The following is a 14,852-nucleotide window of genomic DNA, read 5'->3' as shown; positions in this document are numbered from 1 at the left end:
TACAGAGATACACTAAAAAGCCCTATAGATGAATCAGAATGGAATTCTATAATATGTTAATGTGATCCATAGGAAGACAAGAAAATGACCTAATATATTGCATTACATAACATTAGACATTATATTACATTAAAAGTAAATGGCCTAAGTAAGCTGATTAAAAGACTAGAGATAGGCAGAGTGGATTAAAAAACATGACCCAACTGTATGCTATCTACAAGAAACATACTTCAAATATAATACTAAAGGCAGATTAGAAGTAAAAAGATAACTAGGTATAGTGGCTCACGCTTATAGTCCCAGCTATTCAGGACACTGAGGCAGGAGTATCACTTAAAGTGAGGTTAGTTAAAGTGAGCTGTGATCACACTTGTGCAGAACCACTGCACCCCAGCTTGAGCAACATAGTGAGACCCCATCGCTAAACAATTACATTATTAAAGTAAAAGGATAGAAAAATACATTATGTAATCATTAATCAAAAGAAAGCAAGAGTGGCTATATTAATATCAGATAAAGTACGCTTCAGATAAAATTGCCAGAGACAGAGAGGACTATTACATAGTGATAAAAGAATTCATCCACCACAGTAACAGAGCAGTCCTGAATGTGTAGGCACCATACAGAGAGCTGCAAAATATGTGAAACAAAAACTGATAGAACTAAACAGAGAAACTGACAAATGCACAGTTATAGTTAGAAACTTCAGCATTCCTCTCAATAACTGATAGGACAACAAGATGGAAAATCAGCAAGAATATGGAAGAACTCAACAACACCATCAACCAGTAAATGTCAACCTCATTGACATTTATAGAGCACCCAAGACCAGCCAAATACACATTCTGTTCAAGTGCCCACAAACAATATACACCAAGATAGATCATACTCTGGGCCATGAAACAGACCTTAACAAATTTAAAATAATAAAATCATACAGGGTTTTGTCTGACCATACTGGAATTAAAGTAGGAATCTATAGTGGAATGATAAATCTGCAAGTCCTATTGATCACTCTCCCTAATACATTATTACATCCTGAGTAATTTAATTCATCTTGAATTTCCAGTATATAGCACAGTATTAGCACATGGGCAGTTACTAGCTGTTTGTATTAGTCAGGGTTCTTCAGAGAAATAGAAACATAGACATTTAAGATGAGATTTATTAAGGGAATTGGCTTATGTGAGTACAGAGGCCAAGAAGTCCCACAGTTTGCTACCTGCAAGCTGGAGAACCAGCAGAGCTAATAGTATAACTCCCAGTCTGAGGCCAAAGGTCTGAAACTGGGGAGGAACAAATAGAGAAGGAGCTGGTATAAGTCCTAGAATCCAAAGGTGTGAGAACCAGATGATCCAATGTCTCTAAGGACAAGAGAAGATGGAATGTCCCAAATCTGCCTTTTTGTTCCATGCAGTCCCTCAACTGATTAGATGATGCCCACCCACGTTTGAGAAGGTGGATCTTCTTTCTTTTCTTTTTTTTTGAGACAGAGTCTCAAGCTGTTGCCCTGGGTGGAGTGCTGTGGCATCACAGCTCACAGCAACCTCAAACTCTTGGGCTTAAGCAATTCTCTTGAGGTCCTCAGCCTCCCAAGTAGCTGGGACCACAGGCACCCACCACAACACCTGGCTATTTTTTGTTGTTGTTGTAGTTGTCGTCGTTTGGCAGGCCTGGGCTGGATTCGAACCCGCTGGCTCTGGTGTATGTGGCTTGTGGCTAGCATTTAAAAAAAAAAAATTTTTTTTGAATCTTCTTTCTTAATTCTACTGATTCAAATGCTAATCTCCTCCAGAAACATCCTCACAGGCACACCCAGAGAAATTGATTTATCAGCTATCTGGCATTTTTAGGGCAGTCAAGTTGACACTTAAAGTTAACCATCACACTGTTGATGAAGGATAAGGTATCTGTTATGAAAAAATAGAAGCGAAAGAATAGCTGCTTCTCAAACTCATCAAATTCCAAGCATTCCACCTGCTGCTCACCGGTTCCAGCCGCCATCATCTTGCTCCTGAATGACTCCACCAGCTTCCTAATGGGCCTCTTTTCTAATCTTGCCAGTTCATATCACATGCCCTGAAAGAACAAACTGAATTGTTTTAATCTCCTACAAAAAACAAACAAACAAAAAACCTTCACTGTCTCTCTATTTGTCTTCAGCTCAAAAGTCCACACATTACCTTGACTTTGAAGGCATTTAATTTTCTCTGGCCCCTGCCTGCCTCTAGCCTGATCACCCACCACCCTCCCCTCTCTGCCCCTTTGCCCTTTTTGTGCAGCTCCCTAACTCAGTCTGCTCCTCTGTCTTCTAAGCCTTCACTCTGGGCGTTTTCTCTGTTTTGAAAACTCCTGCCGTACCTCCCCATGGAGAACTCTTTCTTATCCTCCGAGAGCAGCCTGGTCTCAGTCATGTGGGCAGCCCTTCCTTGCCTCTCCTTGCGTATGTGGTTTTGCCTTTTTGCAGTGTGGTATCCTTGCCTGCTTCTAGGTCTCCTGAATGGAATAGGAGCCTGTGGCAGCCTGAAAGTGCCTGGTACCCAAAGGAAGATTCAAGTATGGATTGAATGGACAACCAACGCAGTGACATCACCTGTACTCCATTAAAAAACATACTTTAGGGCCAGGCAAGGTGGCTCACGCCTGTAATCCTAACATGCTGGGAGGCTGAGGCAGGTGGATTGCTTGAGCTGAGGAGTTTGAGACCAGCCTGAGCAAGAGTGAGACCCCATCTCTAAAAAATAGCCAGGTTTGGCTTGGTGGCCATAGCATAGTGGTTATGGCGCCAGCCACATGCACTGAGGCTGGCAGGTTCAAACCCAACCTGGGCCTGCTAAACAATGACAACTGCAATAAAAAAAAAATAGCCAGGTATTGTAGCGGTCACCTGTAGTCCCAGCTACTCGGAAGGCTGAGGCAAGAGAATCACTTAAGCCCAAGAGTTTGAGGTTGCTGTGACCTGTGACGCCACTGCACTCTACTGAGGGCGACATAGCAAAACTTTGTCTCAAAAAAAAAAAAAAATAGCCAGGTGTTGTGGCAGGCTCCTGTAGTCCCAGCTTCTCTGGAGGTTGAGGCAGGAGGACCACTGGAGTCCAAGAGTTTGAGGTTGCTGTGAGGTATAACGCCACGGCACTATACCAAGAGTGACAAAGTGAGACTGTCTCAAAAAAATAAAAAATAAACAAATACATACTTTATTTCTGTCTGATATGAACAATTAATTTTACTTTTATTCATTTTTAATTTCAGATTAATATGAGGGTACAAATATTTAGATTACATTGTTTTCATTTCTTTCTTTCTTTTTTTTTTTTTTTTTTGAGATAGAGTCCCACTATCCCACAGCTCACAGCAATCTCAAACTCTTGGGCTTAAGAGATTCTCTTGCCTCAGCCTCCCAAGTAGCTGGGATTGCAGGCGCCTGCTACAATGCCTGGCTATTTTTGTTGTTGTTGTTGTAGTTGTCATTGTTGTTTGGCAGGCCCAGGCTACGTTTGAACCTGCCAGCTCTGGTGTATGTGGCTGAGCCCTTTGTTTTCATTTCTAAGGTAAAGTTTAAGTTGTAGTTGAGCCCTTCACCCAGGGGGCGTGCTGAACACTCTGACACAGTAGGTGAGATTCCATCCATCACCTGCCCTCCTCTCCACTCCCTTTTTCTAGACTGTGCTTATGTTTTTCTTTTGATTTTTTTTTATTTTTAAAAATGCCACAAATGAATTTAATTTGATATTCTATTTGAATATTTTATTCACTCTAATTTCAGATTGAAGAAGAAATAAAAGGATGTTTGCAGTTTTTGCAATATGTTTACTCAACATTTGGCTGCTTCTTCCAATTAAACCTGTCAACAAGGCCTGAAAACTTCCTGGGAGAGATAGAGATGTGGGATAAAGCTGAAAAGGTAAAGGAGAAACAAAGTGCTTCCCCTCCAGTTCTGATGAGGAAGCACCCAACAGACTGCACTTCCTTGCAGGAGGATGCAATACTTTGTAGTAGAAATTTCAAAATTGCAAGTTTGTGACAAGTATGCAGATTATAGAGCAGGGGTCCTCAAACTGCAGCCTGCGGGCCACATGAAACGGTGTGATTGTATTTGTTCCCGTTTTGTTTTTATACTTCAGAATAAGATATGTGTAGTGTGCATAGGAATTTGTTCATAGTTTTTTTTTTTTTAACTATAGTCCGGCCCTCCAACAGTCTTAGGGACAGTGAACTGGCCCCATTTAAAAAGTTTGAGGACGCCTGTTATAGAGTTTGGCTATCCAGTTTTCTTCATTACAGTGATCATATTAAAACCTTACATTTGCTTCACACTTTGAAGTTCATATTAGATTTTCATTTATACTCATTTTACTGCTGGTCACTGGCAATGAAATTGTCTGGTTCGTGTGGCTTATGTTAAACCACTGCCTGTTGAGTCCTGTGTCTGACTCACAGAGTCCCAGGACTGCAGGTTCTAGGAGGGTGTGTGTACCCAACATGGGAGCCTCCTGCACGGCACGCGTGACATGGGAGTCCCCTTCATAGGCACACATGTGGCCCCTTCTTGTGTCTGAAGATGTCCACACTCAGAAAGGACGTGTCCACACTCAGGACATCCAGGCTTTGCAGAACAAGATTAAGGAACTCACCACATTCCTTTCGTTTTTCTTATTAAAGGATTAAAGTAAAGGATGTAGTGTGTCTTCTATGTTAGTTTTCTTTTTTAATTTAATTTAAATTATTGTAAGTACACAATAGTTGTATATCCTTAGAGGGTAAGTGTGATATTTGATACAGGCATACAAGTGAATTAGTCAAATCTAGGTAACTGGGCATTTATCATTTCTTTGTGTTAGGAACATCGTTCCACTTGTTTAGTTATTTAAATATATACCGTAACTTGTCGATTCTAGTCACTTTGTTTTGTTATCAAATATTGTTCATTCTAATTATCTATATTTTTGTACCAATTAACCATCCCCACTTTATCCTCCCCTCTCTGCTACCCTTGTCATCCTCTGGTAACTGTCATTCTACTCTGCATGAGATCAAGTGTTTTTAATATTTAGCTCCCCCATGTGAGTGAGAACAGGTGCGATTTGTCTGTGTACGGCTTGTTTCACTTAATGTAATGCTCTCTAGTTCCATCTGTCTTGTTTCAAATGGCAGGATTTCCTTCTTTCTCGTGCCTGTATAATATTCCACAATATGGTGGAATATGACACAATTCACACAATTGTGTAAATGTACTACAATTTCTTTATCCATTTATATATTGATGGACACTTAGATTGACTCCATGTCTTAGCTCTTGTGAATAGTGCTGCTGTGAACACATGAGTACAGATATCTTTTCAATAGACTGAATTCCTCCCCTTTGGACATATACCCAGAAGTTGGATTGTGGATCCTATGGTGGTTCTATTTTTAGTTTTGTGAGGAAGCTGCACACTGTTCTCCGTCGTGGCTGCAGTAATTTACATTCCCACCAACGATGCACAAGGGTTTCCTTTTCTCCACATCCTCGCCAGCTTTCATTATTGCGTGTCTTTTTTATTAAATCCATTTTAACTGGAGTGAGGTGATGTCTTACTGTAGTTTTGATTTGCATTTTTCTGTTGACAAACAAAGTTGAGCATTTAGAAATGAACATGGCATATGTCCAGACCCCTGCTCTGCCTGTTAGTCCCCCTCTTCTGGGGTATAGTGTCCCCTGTATCCCCTGGGTGGAGTTGGACTTCACGGGTTTCATTTGGGACACATTTCTGTTTATGGCTTCTACCCACAAATTTAAGATCTTTTCCATCTTAACTAAGCACTTATCACACACTGTGGCTGGAACTTTGGTACTAGCAGGGATTTCTTTTTCTTTCTTCACAATTTTCATAGAAGATTTGTTCTTACTGTAGACCTTAACAGTTTCAGCATAGGATTTTTTTCTTTCCTTGCTGAGAAAGTTCGTGACAAGTATGCAGATTCTAGAGTGTGACTGTAAAGGTGGAAGTTCTCTTTCACTTCATGGCTTCTCTTTGGCATATCTTTGGCAGCCTTACTCTCTTGTACTTTGTGGCCATGAGTAAGTGAAACCAACATTACTTGAACACAAGTGCTGTGATACCACAACAGTGAATCTGGTAACCAAGATGGAGACTAAGGGACTGATGGGCAGGGAGCATCTTTTTTAACTGGTATAGCTGAGTAATTCAGTAGCCAAGCCCGAGGTCATCAAGGGATGGGACTGTCCTGTCAAGGAATGGCGCTACTTCCACATTGGAGTGATTTCTCTGCAGCTCTGGACAAAGGAAGGGATCACATCCCCAGTGAGATGGAGTGAGACTTCATCCCACTACTGACAGCAGCACACAACTTAAAACTTAACGAGTAATTTATCTCTAGAATTTCTTATTTAATATTTTTGGACTGCAGTTGACTGTGGGTAACTGAAACCGTGGAAAAGAAAACCTTGGATGAGAGGTAACTACTGTATTCTCAAGAGCTGAACACACATATAACAAGAAATAAGAATCAGAGAACCATTGTATTAATAGTGTAATAATTGTCTTGATGTTATTAGGTACAGAGATTAGGCAGAGGCTGCGTAGAAGCAGTTTAGGCTTGAGGTCTACGGATTGGGCCTTCTCCACTGCCTCAGGCTTGTCCTAAATTCTTCTTCCTTGTCCACTACATGGAGGAAGAAAGTAAGATGAGATGAGATGGCTACTCCCAAATGATGCCGACTCAGTCGACCTGCCAGCCATATGGAAGCAGGAAAGAAGAGGACGCAAAGTCCAGCTCTGGGGCCATTTGCCCACTTCAGATTTTCTCTCTATGAGTGAATTATACGAGACCTCTGAGCATCAAGAAGTATGAAACGGTGGTGACGATGGTGAGGTACTGATAACACGTACGTCATAAGGTGATGGTTCGCTTAAATGAATGGTCTCTACGAGGTGCTGGGCATAGTGCCAGGAGTGTGCAGATGCCCTGTGGATGTTAGGTGTTGGTATCATCATCATCTCTCCGTTCACTTGAAACTAGGGAGGGTTTGGGGAACTAACACACATGGACCAGGCATGGGTTGAGCACAGGGAGGATGGAATGAAAGTCTCACCATTCTTCTCTTTTTTAATTGGTATAGCTGAGTAGTTCAGTAGCCAAGCCCGAGGTCATCCAGGGATGGGACTGTTCTGTCAAGGAATGGCGCTACTTCCACATTGGAGTGATTTCTCTAAATAATTCCCCTGACCTGGAATCAGTGAGATGAGTATTTGAATATTTTGTCTTCAGAAGTCTCTGAAATGGTTTGAAAGAGACCATACCTTGCATAAATCTAATGCTTTCTTCACCTTGGCCTCTTAGCCTAGGCTGCTACGGTCGGGCCCTCCTGTCCCTATGTCCTCCAAGGCCCAATGGGAAGCAGTGACCTCTGCTTTATGCCCTTCTCCAGAACTTGGCCTCTTTTTTTGGCTTTCTAACTCTTTGGGAGCTCCCAGTATTCTTTCCATTGCTGAGTTATCTGCTGAAAAAGAGCTTTGTTTTCTCTGGGAATATAACCGATGCCTCTTCTCTTTTCAGAAACATAGTAGAACAGGGGAGTGTAGCCTGTGAGGTGCCTCTGTGGAGGGGACCTCTCTTAACCTAAGTAGAAAAGAAGTCATTTATACAGGGTCACTTCTACAGAAGTCATTTCTTGGAAATGAAATCTCTGTCTCTATCAAAACCAAATTCTGAAGGAGATCCTGAGAAGGTCTGCCTGGACTCCGAAGTCAGCTTTCTTGATAACTCCAGCCTTGAAACCTCAAGGTTCCACTACTGTTTTGATTTCCCATGAGGCACTTCACTCCAGAATGTCACATCAGGCCCTTCATGGACACCAGTGTGTTGGGTGGGTGACGGGAGGTTGGCTCTCGTGGCGGTATGCCCAGGTGCTTCCCAGGGAAATGCCAGAAGACTCAAAGAACCCTTTTTTCAAGGTGTATACGGACACACTCACCTTCAGCTTGGAGCTTCTTCCCTACAAGTTGAAAGCATGTAGTGGCTCAGCCTAAGACAAAGTGAGGTCTCCTGCTCCCATACCCTTATAAGTACAGAAGTGGAGGAAAAGCAAAAGAGAAATGGCAAGACCTTCTTAAACTCACCCAAACAAAGAGTAGAAGAGGGAGCAAAATCAAGGCTCTCAGGCCTTGTTATGTGGAGGCCCTACCCTCAAGGAGCATTGGTCTTGTAACTAACTCTCCCTAGGAGGCAGAAGCTGGTAAGTGGAGGGCAGAGGGGGCTTGCACTGGAAGAAGGGCCAAAGCACCCCCTCCTTTTTCTCCAATTAAACTGTTCATTTTTTTCTCTTAATAATTTTTTTTTAAATCCTAACTGTATACATTAATGCATTTATAGGTACAATGTGTTAATTTTATATACAATTTGGAATGCTTACATCAAACTGGTTAGCATAGCCTTCACTGCACTTAATTATTGTGTTAAGACGTTTATACTGTACTCTTAATAGATTTGACATGTACCCTTGCAATATGCACAATAGGCGAGGTGCCACCAATTACCCTCTCTCCACCCGGCCTCCTCCCTCCCCTCCCGTTACCCTCTTCCCTCCTTCATCCTGGTCTATAGTTGTGTTTTATCTTTTGTATGAAAGTATGGGTGATTATATATTGGTTTCATAATGGTTTTGAGTACATTGGATACTTTTTCTTCCATTCTTGAGATACTTTACTAAGAAGAATATGTTCCAGCTCCATCCATGTAAGCATAAAAGAGGTAAAGTCTCTATCTTTTTATGGCTGCATAATATTCCATGGTCCCACAGTTAATTAATCCATTCATGGGTTGACGGCACTTGGGCTTCTTCCATGACTTGGCAATTTTGAATTGAGCTGCAGTAAACATTCTGGTGCAAATATTTTTGTTGTAAAATGATTTTTGGTCTTCTGGATATGTACGTAGTAGAGGAATTGCATGATTGAACAGCAGGTCTACTTTAAGTTCCCTAAGTATTCTCTAAACTTCTTTCCAAAAGGAATGTATTAGCTTGCATTCCCACCCAACACCAGCAGTGCAGAAGTGTTCTCTTTTCTCCACATCTATGCCAACATCTGTAGTTTTGTGATTTTCTTACGTGGGCTACTCTTACCGGAGTTAGATGATATCTCAAAGTGGTTTTGATTTGCATTTCTTTGATGATTAAAGATGATGAGCATTTTTTCATGTGTCTTTAGACCATGCACCTGTCTTCTTCAGAGAAGCTTCTGTTCAAGTCTCTTGCCCACAATGAAATGAGATCACTTGTTCTTTTCTTATTAATTAGTTGAGTTCTCTGTAGATTCTAGTTATCAAACCTTTGTCAGAAACATAACCTGCAAATATTTTCTCCCATTTTGAGGGCTGCCTGCTTGCTTTACTTACTGTGTTCTTGGCTGTGCACAAGTTTTTTAGTTTGATCAGAACCCAGTAATATATTTTTGGTATTGCTTCAATAGCCTAAGGTGTCCTCCTCATAAAATATTCTCCTAGGCTGATTTCCTCAAATGTTTCCCCTGCACTCTCTCCAAGTGTCTTTATAGTTTTATGTCTTAAGTTTAATCTTTTATCCATTCAGAATCAATTTTTGTTAATGGTGAGAGGTGTGGGTCCAGTTTCAGTCTTCTACAAGTCACCAGCCATTTCACCCACCACCATTTGTTAAATAGGGAATATTTCCCCCAATTTATGTTTTTGATAGGCTTATCAAAGATCAAATGATGAGAAGTGGCTGGGTTGATCTCTTGGTTCCCTATTCTGTTCCATGCATCTACCTCTATTTTTGTGCGAGTATCATGCTGTTTTTTTTTTGTAGAGCTAGAGTCTCACTTTATGGCTCTCGGTAGAGTGCCTTCGCATTACACAGCTCACAGCAACCTCCAACTCCTGGGCTTATGCAATTCTCTTGCCTCAGCCTCCCGAGTAGCTGGGACTACAGGTGCCTGCCACAACATCTGGCTATTATTTTGTTGTTGCAGTTCGGCGGGGGCTGGGTCCGAACTCGCCACCCTAGGTATTTGGGGCCGGCACCTTACTGACTGAGCCACAGGTGCCACCCTGTATCATGCTGTTTTGATCACTATACATTTATAATATAGCCTGAGGTCTGGTAGCGTGATTCTTCCTGCTTTGTTCTTATTTCTGAGTAATGTCTTGGCTATTCGAGGTTTTTTCTGATTCCACGTAAAATTAAGTACTATTTTTTCCAGATCTTTGAAGTATGACAGTGGTGCTTTAATAGGGATTGCATTAAATCTGTAGATTGCTTTGGGTCTATGGTCATTTTAACAATGTTGATTCTTCCCAGCCATGAGCATGGTATGTTTTTCCATTTGTTAGCATCTTCAGCTATTTTTTTTTCAGAGTTTCATAATTATAGAGATCTTTCACGTCCTTCGTTAGGTACATTCCCAAATATTTCATTTTCTTTGGCACTACTCTGATTGGAATAGAGTCCTTGACTATTTTTTCAGCTTCACTATTGTTGGTATACATAAAAGCTACTGATTTGTAAGTATTGATTTTGTATCTTGAAATGCTGCTGTATTCCTTAATCACTTCTAAGAGTTTTGTAGTTGAGTCCGTGGGGTTTTCCAGGTATAAAATCATATCATCTGCAAAGAGTGAGAGTTTGATCTCCTCTGACCCCATTTGGATACCCTTGATCGCCTTCTCTTGCCTGATTGCAATGGCTAAGACTTCCATCACTATGTTGAAAAGCAGGGGCAACAATGGGCATCCTTGCCTGGTTCCTGATTTGAGTCGAAATGATTTCAATTTGGCTGTGGGTTTGCTGTAGATGGCCTCTATCAGTTTAAGAAATGACCTTTCTATGCCTATATTCTTAAGTGTTCTGATCATTAAATGGATGCTTTTTCTGCATCAATTGAGAGAATCATATGGTCTTTGTTTTTTATTTTGTTTATGTGATGTATTATATTTATAGATTTATGTATGTTGAACCAACCTTGAGACCCTGGGATAAAACCAGCTTGGTCATGGTGTATAATTTGTTTGATGTGTTGCTGAATTCTGTTTGCTAGGATCTTATTGAATATTTTTGCATCTATATTAATTAATGATATTGGTTTATAATTTTCTTTCATTGTTGGGTCTTCCCTGGTTTAGGGATCAGGGTGATATTTGCTTCGTATAATGTTTTGGAAAGTATTCCTTCTTTTTCTGTGTTTTGGAAAAGGTTATGTAATATAGGTACTAGTTACTCTTTAAAGGTTTGGTAGAATTCTGATGTGAAGCTGTCTGGTCCTGGACTTTTCTTTTTTGGGAGATTTTGTGTAGTTGATGCTATTTCAGTGCTTAATATAGGTCTATTCAACATTTCCAATTCTTCTAGCTGAGTCTAGGAAGGTGATGTGCTTCCAGGTATTGGTCTATTTCCTCCAGATTTTCATATTTCTGAGAATAGAGTTTTTTGTGGTATTCATTAAGGATGTTTTGGATTTCTGAGGTGTCTGTTGTTATTTTGCCTTTACTGTTTCTGAATGATGATATTAGGGATTTTACTTTTCTGTTTCTGGTTAAGTTAGCCAAAGGTTTATCAATTTTGTTAATCTTTTCAAAAAACCCAACTTTTTGATTTGTTGATCTTCTGAATGATTCTTTTGTTTTCAATTTCATTTAATTCTGCACTAATTTTGGTTATTTCTTTTCTTCTGCTGGGTTTGGCATTGGAATATTCTTCCTTTTCCAGTTGTTTGAGATGACCCATTAAATCGTTGACTTCCTCTCTTTCCGTTCTCTTGAGGAAGGCTTGCAATGCTATAAATTTCCCTCTTAGGTCTGCCTTTGCTGTATCCCACAGGTTTTGATAATTCATGTCTTCGTTGTCATTTTGTTCCAAAAATTTGGTAATTTCCTTTTTTTTTTTTTGCTTTTTTGGGTTTTTTTAGACAGAGTCTCACTTTCTTACCCTTGGTAGAGTGCTGTGGTGTCACAGCTCACAGAAACCTCCAACTCCTGGGCTTAGGTGATTTTCTTGTCTCAGCCTCCCGAGTAGCTGGGACTACAGGTGCCCACCACAATGCTGGGCTATTTTTTTTTTTATTGTTGTTGTTGTTACAGTTTGGCCAGGGCCAGGTTTGAAACCACCACCCTCGGTATATGGGGCCAGCGCCCTACCCACTGAGCCATAGGTGCCGCCCTTAATTTCCTTCTTAATCTCATCTTTGACCCAGCTATCATTCAGCATAAGGTTATTTAGTTTCCATGACATTGTTTGAGTATGAAGATTCCTCTTGTTGTTGAGTTCAACTTTTATTCTGTGATGGTCTGAGAAAATACAAGGAATAATTTCTATTCTTTTAAATTTTCTGAGGTTAGACTTGTGACCTAAGATGTGATCAGTTTTGGAGGATATTCCATGGGCTGATGAGAAGAATGTGTGTTTAGTTTTATTAGGATAATAACTTTTGTATCCAGTCAGCCAACCCGTGCCTCTTTAGAGGATAATTTAAGCCATTTATATTTATTGGGAGTATTGATAAGCATGGTAGTGTTTTGGTTGTCATGTTTTTCAATTGTCCAGTGGATATTTTTGATCTTTTCACCATTATGGATGTTAGCTTTTGTTCAAGGCTTTCTGGGTGAGTATACTTTGGTGGTAGACCATTAAGCTGATCATTATGGAGGATGGGTCTCAGACTATCCTGGAGAGCTGGTTTAGTCATGGCAAATTTCTTCAACATGTGTAAGTAGATAAAGTATTTGATTTCTCCATCACAGATAAGACTTAGTTTAGCTGGATCCTGGGCTGAAAGTTATTTTGTTTTAGGAGATTGAAGGTCTATGACCATCCTCTCCTGGCTTGAAGTTTTAGCTGAAAGATCAGCAATCATTCTTATATTCTTCCCCTTGTAGGTTGTGATTTTCTTAGGTCTGGCTACTTGCAGAATTTTTTCCTTCATATAAACTTTGGCAAACTTAATTACAATGTGTCTAAGAGATGCTATATTTGGATTGAGTCATGCTGGGGATCTGAACTGTATGTTGTCTGAATTTCTGTGTCTCTTGTATTGTTTAGGAAATTCTCCTCCATTATATCTTGGAGTAGAGCATCAGTGCCTTTAGGACCATCCTATTCTCCTTCAGGAATTCCTATAAGACAAATGTTTTCTCTTTTGGAGTGATCCCACAACTCTCTCAGGGAGTGATCCATGTTTGCTCTCATTTCTCTGCCTCTTTGAACATTTTGGAGTGTTCAAAAGCTTTGTCTTCAATGTCAGAGATCCTTTCTTCTGCCTGCTCCATTCTATTACTGAGGGATTCTACTGTATTTCTCTTTCTTTGAGGTCTGCTATTTCTTTAATTATGTCTAAATCCTTGGAGATTTTGTCTTTGAATTCATTGATTTCTTGAGACAACTTTTGATCTCCTTTAATTTCTTTTTTTAAATTAAAATTTTTTTTTATTTTTGTGGATGCTCAAGACAAGTATCTTTATTAGAAAAAAGAGGGGGCGGAGCATGATGGCAGACAGGACAGATGTGTAGCCTACCTCTCCCAAGCCACCAGGTGAGAGGAAAGGCGGTCTGGACCTTCCCTGTGGATTATTGGAGTGGACAGACAGCTGGAGACGCCCAGTGAACTGGCGGTTTGCTATATATGAGGGGTAATTTAAAATCACAGACTCTGTTGTAGAGATTCTTCCCTGCTTGGCCGTGACGGCCAGCAGGCCCCTCCCCCACGGATGTCAGCAGCTTGTAAATGCTGACAAAATCCAATTGACAAGTAATTAATCCTGAACTGAGGGAGGCATCCGAAAGGAGAGCCACTCAAAACCACAGGGAGCTGGGCAAATTGTTGGACAATTGAAGGGAAGGGATCCTGCCCGGGAAACAGACATTTTGAACTACCCAAAAGGGCGGGCACCTTTCCCCCAGGTATTGGAGGGGGCTGGCGGTTCAGGCTGCGCAGCGAACTGGTGGACGCCCATCCAAAACTCTGAACCATAAAACTCAGAATAAATCCCGTGAGCGCTCCAACCACGGGAACTGGCTTGAAGCCTAGGACCCGGCTTTGGCTTCTGCAGCGGCGAAGCAACTGAAGCCGCGGACCGGCTTTGGCTGCTGAAGCCCGGGGAACCAGCTACAGGAGATACCGTGCGAACTCAACACCACTCCCCTTATGGCAGATTGCAGTCGCCAGTTTGTGGGGGGAACCTGGGAACAGAGTGGAGGGACTTAGGAAGCGTGGACACCTGCACTGAGTGGGAAGGTCGGTCGCAAGTGCTGTCTGGAAAAGAACAGCCGAGGTTGCACAATTCTTAGGCGACAAACTTTTACGGAAACTCCAAAATGGCAGTCGGCCATGGAAGGTGGTTACCATGGTAACGGTATAAACTGTAAACCAGGTATAAGTCTCGAAACCACTCACAGCGCCACCTGGTGTCCAGAAAGTATATTGCAGTATGAATATATTCCTACGAAAGTTGATCCCTACAGCAGACATATAGATATTTATAGGTATATTTCTACTACAAGAATATTTTTGCAGTTGGTGCCTTTTTTTTTTGTTTTGTTTTGCTTCTTTTTTTTGGTTTTCATGTTTTTTTTTTTGCTGTTGTTTTCTTTTTGTCTGATTTTTTCCTCTCCATTTTCTTAGAGGAGATTTCGATAATTTTTTATTATTACATTTTATATAGATATATTTTTCTATTTCTATGTCTTCTAATTTTAATTTCTTCTTTCTTCTCACTTAACATTCCTTCTAACACCACTGTTTTCTCTTTTTTTTCCATTCTTTCGATTATTTTACCAATATCACTATTTTTATTGCAGTTGTTCTTATATTGCTGTTGTCGTGGCTATTGCTTGTATGTTT

At 40.7% G+C, this 14,852-nt stretch overlaps 1 protein-coding gene across 3 annotated transcripts in view; it reads left to right on the top strand.

Annotated features, from left to right (window-relative positions):
- TARS3 (threonyl-tRNA synthetase 3) overlaps window positions 1-14,852 on the top strand; it is an 82,081-nt gene that overhangs the window by 38,597 nt on the left and 28,632 nt on the right. For all 3 annotated transcript variants that reach the window (XM_053581947.1, XM_053581944.1, XM_053581945.1), the window contains one exon: window positions 3,767-3,904. In XM_053581947.1, coding sequence (XP_053437922.1) covers window positions 3,767-3,904 — 138 coding nt within the window. The remainder of the gene's footprint in view (window positions 1-3,766; window positions 3,905-14,852) is intronic.

The sequence above is a fragment of the Nycticebus coucang genome, chromosome 2 (genome assembly GCF_027406575.1).
Source record: "Nycticebus coucang isolate mNycCou1 chromosome 2, mNycCou1.pri, whole genome shotgun sequence".
NCBI lineage: Eukaryota > Metazoa > Chordata > Mammalia > Primates > Lorisidae > Nycticebus > Nycticebus coucang.
This window is presented reverse-complemented; position numbering and strand designations above follow the sequence as displayed.